This window comes from Aythya ferina (genome assembly GCF_964211825.1).
Source record: "Aythya ferina genome assembly, chromosome: 4".
Lineage (NCBI taxonomy): Eukaryota > Metazoa > Chordata > Aves > Anseriformes > Anatidae > Aythya > Aythya ferina.
This window is the reverse complement of record NC_140300.1, coordinates 6,186,664-6,207,453: the sequence shown is the minus strand read 5'-3', so window position 1 is coordinate 6,207,453 and position 20,790 is coordinate 6,186,664. Positions and strand designations below refer to the sequence as shown.

The 20,790-nt window shown below is 50.3% G+C and overlaps 2 protein-coding genes across 11 annotated transcripts in view; one reads left to right on the top strand and one right to left on the bottom strand.

Moving 5' to 3' along the window:
- Nucleotides 1-21: 21 nt before the first annotated feature.
- MRPL35 (mitochondrial ribosomal protein L35) lies at nucleotides 22-2,131 on the top strand. The gene is made up of 4 exons (XM_084518006.1): nucleotides 22-174; nucleotides 301-475; nucleotides 1,494-1,638; nucleotides 1,769-2,131. The coding sequence occupies exons 1-4, from the start codon at nucleotides 144-146 to the stop codon at nucleotides 1,955-1,957; spliced, it is 540 nt and encodes a 179-aa protein (XP_084374132.1). The 5' UTR covers nucleotides 22-143; the 3' UTR covers nucleotides 1,958-2,131.
- Nucleotides 2,132-2,820: 689 nt separating this feature from the next.
- The window catches only part of REEP1 (receptor accessory protein 1), a 54,535-nt gene continuing 36,565 nt past the window's right edge, over nucleotides 2,821-20,790 (bottom strand). For 5 of the 10 annotated variants that reach the window (XM_084518004.1, XM_084518005.1, XM_084517996.1 and 2 more), the window contains 4 exons: nucleotides 19,263-19,431; nucleotides 13,047-13,082; nucleotides 7,301-7,449; nucleotides 2,821-6,036 (listed from right to left, as the gene is read on the bottom strand). In XM_084518004.1, coding sequence (XP_084374130.1) covers nucleotides 5,965-6,036; nucleotides 7,301-7,449; nucleotides 13,047-13,082; nucleotides 19,263-19,431 — 426 coding nt within the window. In that variant the 3' untranslated portion in view covers nucleotides 2,821-5,964. Of the gene's footprint in view, nucleotides 6,037-7,300; nucleotides 7,474-9,756; nucleotides 10,030-13,046; nucleotides 13,083-19,262; nucleotides 19,432-20,790 lie in introns of those variants that run through there. The other 5 variants (XM_084517998.1, XM_084517997.1, XM_084518001.1 and 2 more) reach the window with 4 other exon arrangements.

The window sequence follows — 20,790 nt, the reverse complement described above, 5'->3', positions numbered from 1 at the left end:
AGGAGGGCGGCCGCCATTTTGGAGCGCGGCGTGAGGCGGAGCGGGGCCGCGGCTCCTCCCGGTTCTGTCAGCGCCGCCCTCAGCGTGGAGCTCCCGGGGCGTTCCCCTGGCTCCGCTCCGCCTCCTCCTGTGGCGGCCGGGACATGGCGGCGGCGCTGCGCGGGGCTCTGGCGGGTCGGTGGCTGAGGGAGGGCGGCGGCCATGTTGTGGGGGGGGCAGCGCGGCGCCCTCGAAATGGCGGCGCCTCGGCTCGGGGCTCGCCTCAGGGCCGCCGCCTGTGAGGGCTGTGCTTCTCCGCAGGGCTCCTCCGGCCGCTCGGCAGCTGGGCCCCTCGGGCAGCCCGAGGTGTCGGCGCGGGGCGAGGTGTGCCCGGCAGGGGATTGAGGTGGCTGAGGGAGGCGCCGCCGCTGCTGGGGAAGGGGCTGGGGCCCCTCGGGAGCCTGCCCGCTGCGGGCTTCCCCTCCGTCCTCGGCAGGTAGGGGGCGGTCTGCGCGGTGCTGGGGTGATTTTGGGGTGGGGGGAAGCTTCTGGGGGGTGGGGGGTAAGGAGGTAGGTAGGCATTGCTCTGTGCTGCCTGCCCTCAGCCGGAGCTCACCGGTAAAGCAAGGGAAGGATGTAACAGATGAGGAGCAGAAATTCAATGAATCATTAATCTTGGAAAAGACCTCCAAGACCACCTGGTCCAACCACCCCCCAACCACCACTGTCACCACCAAAACATGTCCCCAAGCACCAGGCCCAACCTTTCCTTGAACACCCCCAGGGACGGTGATGCCACCACCTCCCTGGGCAACCCGTCCCAAGGCCTGACTGCTCTTTCTGACAGAAATGTCTCCTCATTTCCAACCTGAACCTTCCCTGGCACAACTTGAGGCCATTCCCCCAGTCCTATCACAGTGACCTGCGAGAAGAGGCCGACCCCCAGCTCCCCACAGCTTCCTGTCAGGCAGTTGTTTTCACCAAGCTTATTCCCTCCTTGGCACCTTAGGCAAGAAGCAGGTGGCCTCTTTCTTGGCTAAGAAGCTACTTACCGCTTTTTGGTCTAATAAACGAGTTAATTACAATCCCAAGTCTTCCAGTTGAGCATAATGCTTGAAGGAGGATGTATAATGGTGTATACTTTATAGGTGTAGACTTGACTTTACAAATAGCCTTGTTATAATCACTGATTCTCTTGCTGACCATTAATACTCTGAAAGTTCTGAATGTTAATAACAGTTGAGTATGTTTGCTCTTAAATATTTAGCTACGCTTAGAGTAGATGGAAGAGTTGTTCTATAACTTGCAATATTAATTTATTTCTATTGAAGCTCAGCGGTGCAGTTAGCATTGGTAGGTATGCTTGCTGAATGATGTGTTGTAACGTGACGTGAATTTTTGTTAATCCTCAAGTCAGAGCACTTCTGATTTCTCATTATGTGAAAAATCCAGTGAGTGGCTTAATGAAAGAGTTGTTTCATTCCTGTTCTATTTCCTCCCCTTTTTTCCTTTAGAGTCACACCTCTACTTCCAACCATACTTCAGCAGCCCGTGAGGACCGTCACTTACTATAGTTTACGGAAGGGAAAGAGGAAAACCGTGAAAGCTGTCATCGACCGGTTTCTCCGGCTGCATAATGGCCTTTGGGTGAGGAGAAAGGTAAGAGTTTATTTTTTTAAGACAGATAAGCTTTGTGTTTACAGACAGTGGGCTGTTTTCCTTCTGTTAGTAACTAGCATGGAAGGGTGCATAGGGAGACCTTAATTTTTTGTGTGTTTTCTTCTGACAGTCTGGCTACAAGAAGAAACTGTGGAAGAAGTCTGCTGCCCAGAAGAAGCGTCTGAGAGAGATGGTGCTCTGCACCAGAACGCAGTGTAAGCTCCTCGATAAAATGACCACTTCTTTCTGGAAAAGAAGAAACTGGTACGTTGATGATCCCTACCAGAAGTACCATGATCGCACAAATCTTCGTGTATAGAGATTTGTTATTTTTTGCATCTTTCTGGGAAAGAGGTGGTGTCTTGTGTGGTATGGCCCCTGTATCTGAATTTTAGATCATAAATCTAACATGTTACTTTATTAATAAACATACGCGTAGCGTTTGGTCAGAATTTTGGTATTGGGGCCCAAAATAAAGGAATATTCAAGACTACTTTGAGGGTCAATTTGTGTTTTATTTAGCAGAGGGTGAGAGCCAAGCTCATCACCTAAGCGTTCTGAAATCTGTTGGTTTTGTGGTTGTGTGTAAGATTATGTGTGTGGATGAATACAGTCTAAAATAAAAGCTAGCAGATAACTCAAAATACTTATTTTTTTAAAGAAACGTGTTTAACCTCAGAGTATTTGATGTCCCTGCTTGTTGGTAGCTTGCTACCAAGGAGAGAAGAGTGGGATTTTGTTTCGGTGTCGCTGCCCATTATGGTAACACAGACACTGTTGCCATGTCTCCATGTTAGCATAGGAAATGGTTACTTGTGGTTTTGCTAAGCAATTAAAAACATTAGCCAAATTTCATGGCAGAACTCCACCGTGGGACTGGAATTTTGTATTTTATGTTGGTTTTTGAGTAGTGGAATGGCTTCATTGGGTCCTAATCTACATCCGCAAGCAGTCAGCTCTGCGTCTTTCCTTGTTTTTCATGCACTGCACTTCTGCTCACCTGTGTATATGGAAGACCACCACTGGAAACTTAGCAAGTGTGTGAAATGCAGTAGCTTCAAATATTTCCTAATAATTAACCCCTTATTAATTAGGTACTCCGCGTTTGTCAGCTCCAGTGCCACCGGCATGGCAGGAGATGGTTGCCTACCCGAGGCTGTGGCGTTTCAAAGAACTCACAGGTTACGCAGAGTGTTCAGTAGCTGTATTTTTTTTTCCAGTTCATCATACAGAAAAGTTCCAAAGGACATGCAGCACTTAGTGAGTACATCTATATACAGTCAGCCAGAATTGAGATAAAAATAATACAGCAGTCAAATAATGATTCTGGCCTGCCAGATACATTGAACAGACTACGGATGTCATCGTGGTTGTTTTCCTGAAAGAAAAGATTAAGACTTTACTCAAGATGTGTATTGAGCAGTGTGACAAAACCAGCGAAACGTCAGCCTCTGGAGTCGTGACGGCCGCGCTCAGGAGGCTTCAGCACAGGGCTCTTCTGCTGCTTGCAGCAAAGCAATCGCATCGAGTGCACGGCGACGATCCCTGCTCGGTTTGGATAAACACAAATCCTGACACTGCGTTCTCTGCTTCAAGTACGATGCCAGATGCAGAACAGGTACCCCAAACAACCAGCAGGAAGGGGACTGTGATTAACGAGCGCTCTGTCACGAGTGCAGGGGCTTGGTTAGGTGGGAACACGGCGTTCAGGGCACAGGCGGAGGCAGCAGGTTGTTTACACCAGGCTGAGGAGCGCTGTATTTCCAGCAGCTTTCTCGCTCTCACTAGCAGTAAATAACCTGATTTTCCTTCCATGCTGGGTTTGCACCTACACAATTTAATTGGCGGGGGATTGTTTTGTGGTTATAGGGATAAAATGAAGTCCCTCTAGCTGCTGTGATCCTGATTCAGCAGTTGGCAAGCACAAACTGCGCTGACACTGCCTGCGGTGACAGGGACAGGCACAGAGGATGGGACTGGGCTGCCCTGAGCCTGACGTCCTCAGAGCTGAGGTGAATTTATGGTAAATTGGTGAAGTAACTCACAGCCCCATTTACCATGGACCAGATGCAGTTTCCCTTCAGCCCCAATTTTCCTTAAAATACTGCACCTTACGCTCGAGCCTTGTGCTGGCTAAAGGCTGGGAGCTCTAGAGGCTGCCTTTCCTAGGGCCTGCATTTATTTGCTCACCTCCAAACTCCTTGCCACGAGGGGTCAGCAGCAGTGCAGGCAGGCCGCTCACTGAATCAGGCTGCAAAGCAAAGCTGGAGAAAGGACTTCATGGCTGGCGTTTATTTCAAATAAACAGCCACAGGGTGAAAGGACAGACCTGGGGCAACACCTGTAAACAGCCTGCGTGGGGAGGAGGAGAAACCAAACACACGGCTGGTCTGTGGACAAAACACTAGGGCACTACGTGGACATGGTGAGGCATTCACGTTTGTCTATCTATACACAAATATACAGCTCAGTTGATAATTTAATACATTATTATTTTTTTTTTTGCCAGACATACGAAAAGGTTTATTTTTCTCCTTTATACAGTGAATGTTTTGAGAGATATAAGGCAACTCCCTTGTCAACGATTTCACCTCAGCACTTAAGAGAATCTAAACAGTCAAGTTTACAATAAAACAGCAGATTAGACACGATTAATATTTTCAGTGAGATTCAATGTTAGCGCAGCGTGTCTGAGAACAGAATTTGTCAGATGCTGTTGTAGCTCTATGGTTTGTTGTTTTTTTTGGCATAATTGAGTGCAAACTTGTCAGCTTTTTATCTTATGGCAGCCTATTGCATAGCAGGGAAACGTAGCTTGCTTGCAACAGGATTTTATTTCTGCTAACACCGCAGGCAGTTTTTTCTCTTTCTTTTTAATGCTTGCCAAAATAAATCAAACTCCAAAGCTGCTTAAAAATAAAACACACAAGCTGAGCTCCTCAAAGCATTTGCTGACTATGTTATAAGGACTGACTCTTCTGTAAGTGCTATTTAGGACTCTGGGGTTTTTACAATTTACTTTCCAAGGACTTCTTCCTTCTCACCCATTGCAAGCCACAATTAATTAGCACGTGTAAAGGAAATAAAATTCTCCGGCGATGGGGCCGAATGTTGTGGCAGACTCAGGAAGCACCTGCTTGCTTTTCCCACTTCCCAGCCTGCTCAGAAAAATATTTGTGTGCACGCACAGCCTATTTCTCTCTTCCCTGCATACCTGGGAAAGTTTGGGGGAAAGTTTGGGGCTGCCTTGGGCAGGGACAGCCGGGATCGTGATGCACATCCAGCAGAGCAAAGGCCACTGCAGCTTTCTGTCTGAGCCTGCTGCTTCCCACCTGGCTGTTGGCATCCTGGGCTGCCCCTGCAGTAGCCAAGTAGCCCTGCTTGTGGTGCAGGCTGCGCGGGGATCCCTCGGTGAGGGCAGTTCTGGGTAACACGAAGGGTTTCATCTAGTCTAGGGCCAAGAGCAAACATGAGGGGCCACGCGCTTAACGGATGTGTGAATTCACATGCGGGACACTTACAAGAGACACCAAGCACAAATACACAAACCCTAGGACGTCTTCCCCTCCTTTTACACATCTACATGGACACAAACACACCGCGGCTCTCACCAACCCCCTGCTCCAGAAGGAAATTCTCCACACAACACTCTCCTGGCTCAGGCTGATCAAAATCAAGGCTCCCCTTTCAGCGTTGAAACCATTCACCTCGCACCTCTCTTCCTCGTCCTCTCTAAGTTCTGGCTCTTCAGTGCAGTGGTTGGCTCAAAGGAAGAGAATCCTTGCAGGAGGAGGATTGACATCACAGCTCGGCCTTCCCTAACGAGTCCTAACGAGGCGTTTTGAACAGCCAGAATACCAAAATATTTGTTCCACCACCACTGCCTTGAGGAGGAAGGGGAGGGAAGAGAAATCCGTGGCTTCCCCAAGCCCCCTTCCTTAATGGTAAAGCCACAAATCAACGCGCTGTCCGTGTAGCATCGTGAGCAGCTGAGTGGTTTTGCCTTCCGCAGAGCCAGAGCCACGCAGACACACACGAGAACTGTAAATGCACGGCCCGACGGGGTTAGCACGAGGAAGGGGACGCTCTGCAAACAAAAGGAGGGCTCTGAATCTGCAGGGCTCCGTCAGACCGCCCCGACCGTGCCACCGACAGCGCGAGGAGCGTGGGACGGGGTACAGAGAGAGGAGAGAGAGAAAGGCCGCGTCTACAGCGCCGCACGTCGAGCACGTCCATCCCGCTGCTGTTTCCTACGTGGTTATCGAGGAGCTCGTTAAGGCAGAAGAGAGACATTCTGTGGATCTGGGTGCGATTGGCTCGTTGCACTCACATTGTTTCGGTGGCAGAGGACGAGGTACTTTTCTTCCTGAAGCGAGGTCTGAGGGTCCTAGGCGGTGCCTGCAGAGGCAAAACAGAAAGAAAACATCATCGGCGTGTGAGGAAATGTTGGTTTCTTGCCTTAAAACTCACCCGTCTGTGTGGCACCTCTGTGATACCGATCCTGTTTCAGGCATGAAGAGAGAAGTATCTCTTGGCCTTGCAGCTCGTTAACGAAGCACCAGCTGAGGACTTTTTTTTTTCTTGAGGATCTTTCCGAAAACCTTTGCAGCCCCTTACCTGAGCCAAACCAACACCTGCCCCTCTGGCGCCTGCTTAAAGGCATGGCTGAAGAGCCCTAATCCCACGATGGTCAAAGCAGCCCGGGGAAATTGGTGCAAATTCCTGCAGCCACTGGATCCAGGGAGCAAAGCGGTGCTAGGAAGCCCGCTCTGGTGTTTCCAAGTGTAGACGAGTAAGCAAACAACAACAAATGATGTCTGCGGTGCATGATTCTCTCCGAAAACCTTCAGCTTGGCCCTGGCTCTTGTCAGAATCACAGAGTAAATGCTTACCAGCTGCTGCAGGGGAGCACAGCTGCTCTGAATTTTTACCCCTGCGTCAGGGTATCAGGGATCCTGCCACAGACGGAGATCCGCCCGGGCTCTGAGCTGCTGCCTCGGTGTCCGTCTGTAAACCCAGAGCCCTGCGATAGCTCCTGCAGCTTGGCAGAGGGCTTCTTTGGGAAGCCAGCCCGCTCTTACAGCAAAGCAGCCATCAGCTGCCCAGTAAATATCCTCAATCAGTCCTAAAGTCCCAAGCGATCCCCCGAGCCTGTGATTCTCCATCCCACCAGGAGGAGATGGGGAGAGGGAACCAGATTCCCCTTCCCCACAGTGAGATCTCCTGGCTCAAATCCCAGCGCTACAGCAGGGCTGCAGACCCCAGCTCCATGCCCAGGGCGTTAACAAACCATATTTGTTAATCCCAGGCCTGATTTAAAAGTGTTAAAATCCCCAAAATCACTGCTTTCGGTGGGGTTGGCCGGGTGCACACTCAAGCAAGAGGGGCCGGGCTCTGAGCTGGGAGCTCCCCGGCTGTGGGTGCCGGCAGTTCTCCCCCCAAGAACCTTGTCTCAGGGACAAAAATAGCAACTCCTCTCCAGATAAGAAAAACGAGGGGTTGATATCCACACATGCAGGAATCTGAGCGTTCCCCCAGCAAGACTCACCCCTGAAAGCCTGGGCAGGTATTGCTTTTGGACTCTGCTTTTAGACCAAAGAAAGGAGTTCATTCAGCTAGGCAAAGAACGTCACAGAAGGAAGAACCTCGACAGCAGAAGTACCTCAAGGGGCTGATCCTTCCTTTTGGGCCTTTTGTTGGTGGATGCGCAATCCAACAAAGCGTTGTCCTCATCATCTGAGAACACCGAGCCTTGCGTTTCACAGTTTGCCTGCCGGGGCTGCTCGTATTTATCGTATTTGTCCTTCACATCTACTTAACGTGGCCGGTTACGGGCTAAACGTGGAGACAAAGCAGGAGGAAGATGAGCCATGGTTCCAGTCGCGCCCCGCCAAACCCCAGCTCACTGCAAGGCCATGCACCTCCCGGGATTAATGGTCAGGGGGTCACACTGCACACTCAGTAACAGCAGTCGAGGGGTTAGAAATCAAAAGGACCTCGTTTGCAAAGACATGACAAGCTCTACCTGGATGATTTATGTGGAATTTAGACTAAATTCACGGTCTGGTTTTCTGGAGGTTGACTCTAGAAAGAAATTGGTTTGTTGGGCTGAGGGATAAGTGAAATAATTGATTTCTTGAATTGCTGATTCATCCACCGTTCCTACATGTCCTGGTTTTTAGGAGCATCCTCTGAAGACACCAAGGGAGTGCTGGGGCACAGCCTGGGGAGAGCTTCCTGGGGTGCACAAAGTGCAGCAGCAACACCTGACTGCAAGCTGGGAGAGCTCCAGCCTACAGCCCAGCCTAAAATCCACTGAAGTGAACCAAAAACTTCAACGGGCATTGAAGGGGCTCTCAGCAGGCTGTGTTGTTACGAGATCAGTGGAGAAAAATCCTCTCCTGTCCCTAGAGCAAACCCCACAGCCTGCTGCCCCTGATGGATCTGAAGGCAGAGTGTGGGGCCGTGACTACAGAGCGCTAACACCTGCTTGGTGCTTCTCCTCCTCGTGCTTTACAACATGATCTTTGTGGGGCTGGTTATTGGGACAGTGCATTCGCTGCCTCAAATCCAGGCAGTGAAAAAAAGACGGTGTTTTCAGCAGCCAGCCCAAAGCAAGAGCTCCAAAGGGGACACCCAGCGCCACCAAGCTCCCTGCCTCTCTGCGGGCAGTTTCTTCCCAGCAGGGCTGGAGCTCTCTGAGCTTAACTGCCAGTCACGTTTATTTTTTTATTCTAAAACATGGCAGGAGTGGAAGTGTTTGGTGCTTAGACGACGTGAATCACAATTGCTGGGTCCCTTTTTTATAAACCTACATAGAAATGATGTTCTTGTCGCACAGAAATAATGTACTTCGTGTCTCAGCCTCACTGCAGGACTCTGCTGGAGCAAAGACTCCAGCAAAAGGATTCTCAAATGTCTGATCACGACCGATTCAGACCCTTAAAGGCTCAGGCTGTGGCTGCTGCAGGTAGAGTGTCTCTACCCCTGGACCACCACTGGCGTGGGCAGGCTGGGACACTCCGAGACAGCTTTCAGGGCGAGCTGGAATTTGACTTTTATCCCAGTGCAGGGACGTTGTATTTTATTTCCAGTCTTCTCCTTCCACGTGGGAAGTGAGATATCCAGGAGAAGCCTCGCTTGGGTCCTCTTGGCTGCAGGAGATGGCCCTCGGTGCCTCTCCAAGCCAAGGACAGAAGGAGTCAAGCTTGTTTTAAAAGCTTTGTTCAGAGCTTGGGCACAGCCTGTAGGTGCTGTGAGCTGTGTTGTGCCTCCACGAGCAGCAGGGCAGATGCACAGCACCCCTGTGGGCTCCTCCACTCCCCCCAGCACCCCGAGCATCCCGTCCCCAGCCTGGAGCTGGTCTCTGAAGCCTGGGGGAGAGCTCAGTCCCCAGGCTGGCCCACGCTGCTTCGACCCCACAGCAGAGAGGTTCCCAAAATCCCCTGGAAGCTGGGCCGAGGCTCCAGGCAGGGCTTCACCTCCAGGAGGCTCTCACTGCCCACCTGGGAGCCCTCTGGGTGCCTTCACCTCCCACCTCTCTGGGAAAACCAGAAAACAGCTGGGAAAAACGCTGCTGTCCCAGGCTGAAGCCGCTGCTGCCTCCTGCAAACATGGCTTTTTGGCATCCGGAGCAGATCATACTCCTCTACGCCCTAAGGCGAGGCAAACCCTGACTGTAAGTGGTTTAAAGAGCCCTTAATTCCAGCCCCTCTCACCCTCTCCTAACTCCTTCCAAGGGAACCCGTGTAATATAACCAGCACGCTGGGTGGGAAGTCCTGAAGTTGGGCATATTGCAAGCTGGAGCATTTTGCAGAGCTGGGATCAAAGCTCTTCAATGCTCCACGGGGAACAACCCAGCATGGGCAAGGAAACGTGGGGCCAGATCTTCATCGTCATTACTCTCGGTGACTCTACACGGGCTGAAAAATCTCCCTGGCAAAACCCTTCCAGCCCAACAAAATGATTCTGGAGCAGGCTGCCTTGCCAGCACTTGCTCTGTTACTGACTAGACTAACTCTTATGTGGGTTTACACGTGTAACAGAGGTCAGGACCTCGCCCAGTAGCTCCAGACGAGCAAAGGACTTTGATAAATCAATATTTGGACACCGAAATATTTGGATACGGAAATACAGTGGGAATCAGGCTCCCCAGTGCTTTGGAGAGGTGGATCCCCTTTATTTTCCCAGGCAATATTTCTTGCTCTGGAAGTCCTGGGGCACTCGGACAAACCAGAGGCACAGACTAGAGCAGCAGGAACAAGGCGGTGTATTGGTAAGGGAAGACGAAGTCACTCCAAAGCTAAGGCTTTCTGGGGGATCCTCCACGTAAGGAGCTCTGCACTTAGCAGGAGAGCAGCTATTACGTGATGGTGATCAGCTTCGTTTCCCTGGAACAAAGACAAATTTGCCATCACTTCCAAAAGGCACTGACCCAGGTCCCGTCCTTCCCCAACACTTCTCGCTGCCAAACCCAGAGCAGCCACAGAGCAGGGCCAGGCAGGAGCTCAGCTCTCCAAAGCTGAAGTCGAGTGCAAAAAAAACCACCACACCACGGCAAACCAACATCGTCAACGCAGGCACCGGTTAATGCCAGCACAGCCCACGAGGGATTAAGTTGTTAAGTGCTAGGCTACTCCAAACACCTCGGAAGAAAACCCATGCGATCCATAACACTTACATCAGCGTCCCGTAATATTTACATAGAGAAAAAGGAAAGAATAAACTGTTAGGGGAAGGCATTTGGGTGGAGAAGGGGAAGGAGAATGGGTTCAGAGCACAGAGAGCTTCGCCTTTGCTTTCATAACATCTGGGGTTGAACTGGAGGTCATTAAACAGCCGTGGATGTTTGGACTTGGTTGCTAAAATGCAAACGTACTCGAAGAGCCTACTGGTTTTCTAGGGAAATTACTCAAATAAATATTAAAATATTTTTAAATACCGGAGAAACTCCCAGATTGCCACTGGTACGGGTGCGAACTGACACAAATCACGCCTGTAAACAATCGATTCAGCATTTAAGAGGGAAATTTTGAGGCATAAAACGCCTGGAGCAACAGCAAGTCGTTGTTTGGCCTGTGAGCTCAGCGAAAGAAAGGTTTAAAAAAATATATCTGTGAATCCCCAGCACGAGAGCTGGGAGCAAAACTCGGTAGGAAGAGGAATGAAGTGACCCAGACTGTTTCAATGGTTTAATTCGGGGAGCTCTGACAGCCCCTGTGTCGGGCTGGCAACACCGAGGCCAGGCTGGCTGCCAGGCTGTGGTTTTCAAGGCATCTGCTGTGGTTTTGGTGGCTGGCACGGGGCACGGCCCTGCGGTGCCACGTCCACCAAACACTCCCCTTGGTCATTCCCGGAGTCCCTGCACGCTCCTTGCAACGCCTGAGGCATCCGATCAGCATTTCAGTGCCAAATCCCCCCTCGGATACATGCAGCCATAGTTTTCCTGATACCCACTGGATTATAAATCCCTTCACTCCCTACAAAGATTGAATTTTCCCCCCTCTCTCAGCCATGCCAAGGAAGCTCTCCCCAGCAGCATGGGTTAGTTGCGATCCCAGCACTGACTGGGAAATTGGTTATTTCTTAAACACAAGGCCCAAACGCAAGGCTGGACATCACCCAGCACGCCAACATTTACCAGAAGGCAAGCAGACATCCCTGGAGATTTTCCCCCTGTCCTTCCCAAAGGGGAAAGCAAGCCCCCAGGGAATTGCCTTGCTGTTCCTGGGGGCTGCGGGCTGCCTTTCCACAGGCCTTGGACGTGGAAGAGATTTGTCAGAAACGTGGCTGCAGCCCTGGGAGGAGCTCGGAACGAGGTTTTTGACCGAGGCACTGAACAAGAGCAAGAGGAGCTGAGACAGCAGCTGTCGAGAGGACGCGGGAGGATGCCCACGCTCGAGTTTCGTGAAGGTACCAGAGCAGGAGATGAAGGTCCTGAGCTGTGGTCCTTGGCCCAAGCTGCTGTTAACACGTCGCTGCCTCTCTCAGGATACTACCGAGGATATTACCTAGGGTGTCTCAGGATAGTACCCAGTACCTCCTAAGAGCTGTGGGGTTGTTGTGAGTCAGACAGCAAGAGGAGCAATTCCGTTTCACCTGCAAGAGCACTGAGGGGACTGCTCCTGCCAAAAAGGCTGAGCTACGACAGCCTGTGACAGCCTGCTCGATGTCAGGCTTGCCCCCCTGCCCCTTTGGCTTATAACCTCCTTGGGAATGAGCACTTAGCATGTTTCTGTCCTGAAAGCAGCCACCCAAAGGTCTGAACCAAGGGAAGATCCCTGCCAGCACTGCAGAAAGATTCAGTCCTGGCCAAGCAAACTCGGCTTCTCTCTTCACCCTCTTTTCTTTGAGAAAGAACTCAAGGGAGCGGGCAGCCCCAGCCCGTGCAGGCAGAATGAACCCTCGGGGCTGGAGCCTTGCAGTATTCCTATTGACACAGGTTATGTCAAGGAAAAAAAAAAACAAGGCAGGCTGATCTGCAAGGCAGAGCACTCAATTTAAACCAGAGCAACACGACTTTGGGCCCAGTTGGTAAACATGCTGGGCTAATTACCGCTGCAGCATCATTAAATGAGTTCCCTGAGATGAATTCGTGCTGATTAAGCACTTCGGGATTTGGTGATTCTTTTATAAATACCCCCTAAAGAGGCAAATCCATAAAATCGGTTCAGGCCCGAATTAGAAGGGTGCTAATAAAATGTCCTGTGAATCCGAGCGCTTTGGGTTTGGGTAAGCAGAGGCAGCTTTAAACGGGCTTCATTCTCCTGGAATGGCACGCTCAGAGTGCAAAGAGCTGGAGAAGGAGAACAGGGAGGGTGAGCACCCAGCTGCAGGGCTCGATTTGCCACCGACTCGGTGTGCAAGGGGACATGGGGTCGGGCTGGGATCACCAAACATCACCGCTGCGTGATGCTGCGTGCACAGCAAACACGAAGCACATGAGCCGAGGTGCCCAGGAATTGCCAAAGTCTCTTTCCACCACCCCAAGTTTATCAATGTGAGCGGTGCTGGGGACAGAAAGACATTTCCCAAAAACATCTCTAGCAAAAAACGAAGCAGGGAGAGTCCGTTCGAGCGTATGTCATCACAGCAGGGTCTGCTCCTAGGCTCTGTGCCACTTATCCTGCCCGTCCCAAACGCAAACGTCCTGCCCATCACACAGAAACGTGGGCCAGAGCAGGGCAGGAGAGAAAGGAGGGAGGGTTTTCTCCAGGGAGCCCCCCGTGTCAGTCGGGTGAGCACTGCCACCAGCACACACACACACACGGCTCACGGAGGGGCTCGCAGCCCGGCCTTCCCCTCGCTCCCTCCCTGGTGTTAGGGCAGGCGGTGAGTGAGGGGCAGCAGGAGCGAGCCTGGGGGACGCGGCCATGCCCGGCAGGGACGCAGGAAAACCGGCACTCACCTCGCAGGAGTCGGCACACCGAGCAGCACGTGCACGCTGGAAGAGGAGCCGAGCGTTAGGAACTCACCCAGGTAAGCCTTGGGAAACGCTCAGCGGTGGCTTCCCCTGCTGGGAAGTCCTGAGGTGGACTCCAGGGCTCCCGTTTGTGTCTCTCCGCGCCAGCACAAAGCTCGGGGCTCACCTGAGGCTGTGCTGACGGGTGCTGAGGCTGCCACTGCGTGCCCCGGCCCTGATCTCACATCACGACACAGGTTTGGTGCAGGGGGCTGAGGCAGGACCTCTGCACGCACTGCAGTCACTCACAGGGCTTCTGGAGGCATCCAGAACCACAGAACCACTTCGGTTGGGAAAGACCTCTTAAGGTCATCGGGTGCAACCTCTAAAATACACTCCTAGATCCCCAATCTTAAATCACAGGTCTGAGGACCCGTCCCGGGTCAAGAGCTGCCTGGCTGTGGCCTTTGTACAAAAGACAGGAGGCTGGGCCAGCTCGAGGGGTTTTTTAGCAGGGTTAGCTTCTGATCTTACACAGAGTCTGTGGATTTTTGATTTTTGTGGGTTTAGCTTCTGATTTTACATAGAAGGTAACTGCTCTCAATTCTCCAACAATTTATTCTTGGAGGGCTCATACAACAAGATTTATGCGGGCTGTTCTCAGGCACCTTGCTAGAGCTTTTCTGGCGAGTGGAGACAGAGATACCCGGGCATCTCCCGAGCACCGATACTGCCACACCTCTGCTGTGTCCTGCAAAGCCCTCAGAGCTGGAGTTGGCCTTCAGCCCTGCCTCTCCTGTGCTTCTGCTTTGAGGTCACCCCAGCTGAGGCCGATCTCTGCCTGAGGAAAGCTTCAGCAGAAAGGGCACTCGCTCCGGGCAGTGCGCTGGGATGTGATACTCGGCCCAGGCAGTGCCAGCTCTGGACATCAATGTCCCATCAAGCGAATGTGCTCGCTGGAGGACGTCCCTCTGACTGTCCCAAAATAAAGGCTGGCTCCAGCGCTCACACTGGAGCTTTCAGCTGACATCAGCAACCACCACGTATGTCTGCATCAACCCTGGGACTGAGCTCTGTGGCCAGAATCCCACCCCTCAAGTCACAGCAGGAGGGAACGAGCTTTACCTGCACTGCCCGGGCTGTCTCTAAGGCAGTAAGAGAAGGTTACGAAGTGCAAAACCCCCCCCTGTTAATACAGACACCTCTGTATGTGGGTTGTAACCGGGCATTTGCCAGAAAACCAGGATTGCCTTGAAAAATATTGGGAAATGTGGTTCTGGGGCTTCCAGATCTCTATAATGACGAGCAGCCACACATTTACAGTTCCCAAACGCAAGGGGCAGTTCTGCCCGGAGGAGAAGCACAGGTTGGGACACACATCGAGGTTAAAATATCCCCGGCTGCCAGCAGGCTGCCAAGAGGCTAAATGGAGAAATGCTGAGCTAGGAGCGAAGTGAGGGATCGGATAAAGAGGACAGGTGGCCGGCACGCCACACGCAGGAGGGGCAAGCCCTGGGTGCGTGTGTTTCACGCACGTGTCTCAAGGCAGGGCGAAGCAGACGCTGCTCCTCGTGTCCTCTGCGTGTGGCTTTTGGCCGGGTGCAGGGAGGAGGAGGAGGAGGAGCAGGGTGTTTCTGTGGGATGGGTGTGAATATGGCTCAGCTGTCGGCACAAAAGGCAGCGGGGACGGCGGGTTAAGCTCGCCGAGCATCTCAGCTATTGCTCAAGCAACAGCACAGCTGCCTTCGGTGCCTGGCTGAAGGGTGGCTGCAGCTACTGAAAAGGCAGCAAAAGGTACAGGAAAGGAGGAGCTAATTCCCCTTGTCTCAAACTCTGGCATATTCCTTGTCTTGACCTCATGAGACACTCTTCGGAGGGCAAAAATAACCCTTCGCTGTGTCTGCCCCTGGTCCCTGCTCACCACATGCCAAGTTCCTCACGCAGCGATTCCCTTCTGTCAGGAGGGAATTCAGAGGGTCACAAATCAGGCTAACCAGCACCAGTGGCATTATAAAAAATCACAACAATGGAAATGAAACAGGCTGAGCAGTCGTTTACTGCAGCCAGGGTACAGCACGGTCCTGCAGCCAGCCTGTGGCCAGAGCCAAAGCCTGGCGGTGTCAGGAGAGTTTTCTTGGTAGGCTTGGAAGCATGGCCGAGAGCTGTGAAACCAGAACCCAAGCCCCTCCTAGTGCTCACTGTGAGAGCAGTTTTTATACCAAACCTGAGCTTCAGCTGTGTCCTGTGTACAGGGAAGGCAGCAGACCTCTCTCCATCCCTGTCCTTCCAGATCACTTTCCTTTAAACACCGCATCTGCTCTTAAACACAGGACTGGGGCTGAGCAACACCAAGCCCCACAGCACATCTGGCTGCTGTTACAGTGCTCAGGGTGTAGGGACTCCTCTAACCTGTAATCTTGACCTAAAGAGCCACGTCTTGTCTCTGCCACGTTGCTTTAAGTGAGGCTGTCCTTCCATGTGCCACTCGTTCAGTGGCAAAGCTGGCTTGAGGAGCCTCCTGTTCCTCACCACTTGGCTTCATTCCACATCTCTCCACAGAGTTTTTTGGAGCTCCCCTGTGAGGTTTATCAGCAAATTGGGCTGAGTTAAAAATAACCCCACAGAAACTGTAAAAGAAAGTATTTCTTATTGGAACCAAACGCTGAATTAATTCACTGCAGGTCCCACAAGCCCCTGGCTTAACCAACAAGAAAAAATATAGATGTGTAAGGAGAAAGGTGAACACTCAAGAAACCAAGACCAGGAATGCTACCAGAGCTGTCACAGGCAGCAGAGCGGGGCAGTGTGTGCGGGAGGGCAGGCAGCAGCACTGCTTCCCCACGACACCCTCCCAGCTCGGGGACTGCCACAACCCGAGGCCAAGAGCAGCAGGGCAGCTCCCCAGCAGGATTTCTTGTGAAAATCAAAGAGATGCCTGACAGCATGAGAAAATAACTCCTGATATTCCCAGGGCTGGCTGGCCTGCTCCATGGCCTGAGGGCAGCTCTTCTTATTGTAAGGCTCCTGCTCTCTCCTTGGTGCTGCTGCCTCTCGTCCTGAGAAAATGAAGAGCCTGGGCTAGATGGCAAACAGCTTCTTCAGGGTTTGTGCACCCCTGAGAGCCACAGGAGGGAAATAAAGGGAGTTTTCAGAAATGTTACAGAAGCAGTGCCGCAGGCAGTGTGTGTGTGCACTGCTTCATCAAAACCTGTGACCCCTGCACAACCGAGAGATGCTCACACACGCTCCCAGGCACGGAGATGCGCTTCTGAGCACGTCCAGACAAAATAACACTCGGGGTTCCTGTCCCCGCTGCACCTACCGATCCTTTGGAAGCTCAGGCAGTGGCTTTGGGAGCTGCACTTGCAGGGGATTGCAGGGGATTGCAGTGGGTTGGTGGGAATGGAGGGTGCAGGGAAGTGGGTGAGTGCAGGAGCACCGCAATGGGCAAATGGCAGAAGGGCTATGGGCACGGCGCCCAAATCATCACCATCCCAGCACACCCACCTGCGGTTTCTCAGACACCTGGATTGGAAAATAAAGGCTAGAATAAAAGAAAACATAAAAAATGGATGTTTTGGTTGGCTAGAAACTTCTCAGGAGGTAGTGACAAGGCAGAGCGCTGTTACTATGACTGAGAAACCTCCTTGAGAAATGGGGACCGATCCACAGGCAGCACTTTTTCACTGAGCAGGTATTTTACGGGGTATAGTCACTGATGTGAGGTGTACAGGAAAGCCACGTGAGAAATATGCTAAGGTATTGACCCTGAAATGCAGACCCTGCCTCCTGAGCTCCTCTGCCTCTCTTGCATACGCAGGACCTGTTTGTTCAAGACTTCCCTGAAAGCCTCAGTAAAGCAGGATTTCTACTGCAGGCAGATCTGCAGGCCCAGCCAGGCTCTCTATTAACGTAAGCTGGTTTTAGGTATCCCAGCTACTGCTGTCAGACCTTCTGGGGGCTGGGGGCTTCCAAGACCTTTTCAAGAAAGCAGAGCCCTTCAGCTGAGTCACCCTCCTGTCAAACAGGCCGGGGAATTTTTGCTGACTCTCTCTGATGTCAGACCGAGGCAGTCCCATTATCTCTAAGCCAGGAATATAAAGGAGAAGTCTAAAGTTTCTGTGCAAAAACAAAATCCATCAAAATATCCATCTAAACGAACACGGGAGGTGAAGCAATAAGGCTTCTGGGCTTGGCATGCCTGTAACAGTGCTGGCTCCCCCAGAACACAACACTCAAGGTGTGACACTGTCTGACTGAGCTCACACTCACCGTGACTTTGATCAATTCTCCCCTCAAATCATTCTGGCTACACACATAACTGTGCCTACACAAAACAGGAGAGATCACGGCCACTTCTTTCACTTAACCTGATTAAAGGGGACAGCAAAACTCTGGCCACAGACTTCCACCCAGCACAATGCAGCCACCCGTGGCTGAAATCCCCATCTGGAGGTGCCTGGCTGTGCTGGCTGTGGTGGATGAGGGAGGTGACAAAGGGAGATAGAAGAGAGAGTTCTTAGAAGATTTTGCAAATCTGTGTCAATTTCATTAAAAGAAGAATTAAAACCAAAATCTCATTTTTTTCTGAACAACAAAAAAAAGTCTGATAAACACTAGACTCAGTTTGAAAAATCGATGAACAGATCCAATTTTTCACAGATCCACTTTGACATTTCCTCGTGCAGTATGGAAACCAGATCAAAATCAGAAAATTGTACGTGTTAAGAGCTGAGTTGGCTGCCTTGAGAAAAAAAATAAAAAAAAAAACCTACAAAGACTGCTCTACACACCCTGGCATTAAGTAGATTATGCTTTAATTGTACCACTTGTTATTTTGCTCTATATTACATGCGATTTGGTTTTAATTTTTATTTTTTTGAGTAAGAGTTTTCTATTCTGTGTGTGACCACTTTACCTTCAGACTGATTACCACAAGCAAAAGCAACATGTGCTACGTGCATACAAGACCCTACATAAATATCAAATAAAACCACTGCAAAGCTGCAATCAAATTAGCTGTTTCAGTCTACCTATAAAGAAAAAATATTCAACAGATGATGCTAAAAAAATAAAGAGAAGTCTACGAGCTATAATTCTGAGCATTTGTAAAGGGCTTGAAAGAAATTTTTAGGAAGGAAAAAAACCCCATTTCTAACACTTTCCAAAATTAAAGCAAACTACACGGGGTAGAAATCTACACAGGCTTGGAACACAATGAATGTCTGCACAGACTTCAACACGATGAAACTTTTAAAATTTCAAACTTACCAGCCCACGTTTCACAAACTATCAAGACAGGCCTGCAACCCACTGTGGCTTCTCATCCCAGCAGTCAAGTTGCATGATCTTTGACAGTGTCTGGGAATTCCTGCTTGGGACAACGCTCCATCTCTCAATTTTCTAGCAGAACTAATCTGCACAGGTATCCCTAATTAAATGTTTCAGATCTAGGCTCACTAAGATTTCTTTAACCGAGCTTGAAATAAATTTTCACAACCGAATCCTCAGGAACGGGTTTTATTCCCACCATGCTGCTTCTCCCTGTTGTTCTTTCATAATTTGAAAACAAACCTTTGCTTTTCAGGAACACTTGCTTTCCGTAACAGCGCGTATGCACACATCCTTCTTATTAAATAGCTGTCAGACCTTGGTCTCTGTTTCTAGCAGTGCTTTGTACAGGTTTTATTTCTCATCAGGCTTCATCAGTGATGAAGTTCTTGACCGAGGGCTGTCAAGGGACAGCTACTGTACAGTTCAGAAGAAGCAGGAGTGGGACTATTTCAAACCAGGTACCCATTAGAACTCACATTTATGTTTAGATGGCATAACAGAGAGAGGTTGTATCACCATATGGAGCCTCTGATGATAATAATGACCCCTGCCCACTATCGTGCATTCTCATCCCTGCTTTTGGCACTTCCATTAGCCCCTCTTGTTGAAAACCCACCACTGCTTGCACTTAAACCTTACAGCTCAAGTTGCAAAGACTGATGCTGGCCCCCTTGCGTGCCCACATCCAGCCCTTGTTACCAGCCAGGAATAGCAACCACCAAACGACGATACTGTTCCCTCGTCAGTGCACAGTGTGGCTGTGTCCTGCGAGCTCTGGAATGCGCTGCCTGCCATGGCTGTTTCTGTAGCTTGCTGCCAACGGCATGACTTCATTCGGCTGCGTGATGTTCCAGACAACACACCGCTGAAAATAACGCTGGCACTTACCTGAGCTGCCAGTGCCTTCCGATGCACTTCTGGATGGTTTTGGCTGGCTCTGTTTGCTACTTGTTCGTACAGTGACCGACGGAGGAACAGTGCTGCTGCTGTCTCCACGGATGGTCGAGAGATCCTGCATGCTAAAGCTCCTTAGTCTCTCGGACAAGGCTCCCTGTCCCTGGTTAAACAAGCAAGCAAATAAGACACACAAAAATTAGATCAAACTGTATTTTGAACCTTTCCTCTCCCTAGCTCATTGAAATCCATCAGGAAAATAGGAGGAGAAAATACTGCCTGGTCCGGTAACCTAGAGAGGACATAAATGAGTTGTTAAAAACATCATTTCACTCTCTTTGCCCTTCTTTTTGCAGTGGTTCTACACACACATTGTGATCATTCAAAATTTTGATGGACAGCACCTCTGATTCTTCACTGCAGTCATTTCAGCTCAGAGAGGCCTTGGCCACATCCGAAGGAGCAGGATGTTGCTGAGTCTTTCTTGCAGGTACTTTTCTTCATTAATATCTTAGATAAAGAGGTCCTTGGCTTCAGAAATGCAATTAAATGGTCAACATCAAAATAACTTGCTTTTAAAGGTAATTCTCCATGATGACATTCACCCAGCAGCTCTCAGTCACACAGAGAATTTCCAGAGCACAGAAGATTTGAAATCTTAAGGTAATAAAAAGTTATTCTTAAATGCAAAGAAATATTTCGGTGCTTTTTCATGCAGCTTAAGGAATAAATAAACTCACACCCTAGTTTATTTATTCTTAGACTAGCTCTCAATCAAGAAACAAACATATTCCTTGGTGAAAGGAACAGAGCTGTTCTTTCTAAATGACAGTTCACTTAAAGGACACCTTATATTAAAACTACATCTTATCAAAAGGTTGGTTATCAGTGCACATCTTCTCGAGTTCTGTGATCCTCAGATCCTCATACAACACAATGCCACAGAGCAAGAATGTCAGAAATTAGTCAATACTGAACCTACCTGTCCTTCTCTGTTGGCTGCATTAGGTGATATTCAGCATATAAACTGATATATATATATAACTGATAAAAAGTACACTTGGGTTTTAATTTTACACAGAGCCTGGCTCTAAAATTATTTCTGCTGGTGTCAGTTAAGAAAAAACAAGACACGCTACCCCGCAGCACGACTGCACAGCCAGATCCCTAGCAAGAGATGGTTGGGAGCAGTCAGACCACCAAACAATATTTTTCTGTTGCAGAATGACTGGAGCAGCAAAGCCAGGGGCTTAGCAATCGCTAAGGTGGTGTAACACGAGCGCTGTATTCCTCTTGTGCTACCAGCTCAAGTGTCAGCAGCACGCCAGCTTTTAACCTCCTCTCAGCCAGCTCGCCCAATATTACTTCCCCAATAATATTTTAATTCCTTTTAATTCCCAGGAATATTAATTCCTTTTACAATAAGGACCTGGTACGTGCCTGTCTTTTCTTGATTTCTGCTTTAATTTTACCTGAGCTTGTTCCAGCAAGGACGGAGGCTGCTTATCACACAGGTAACAGC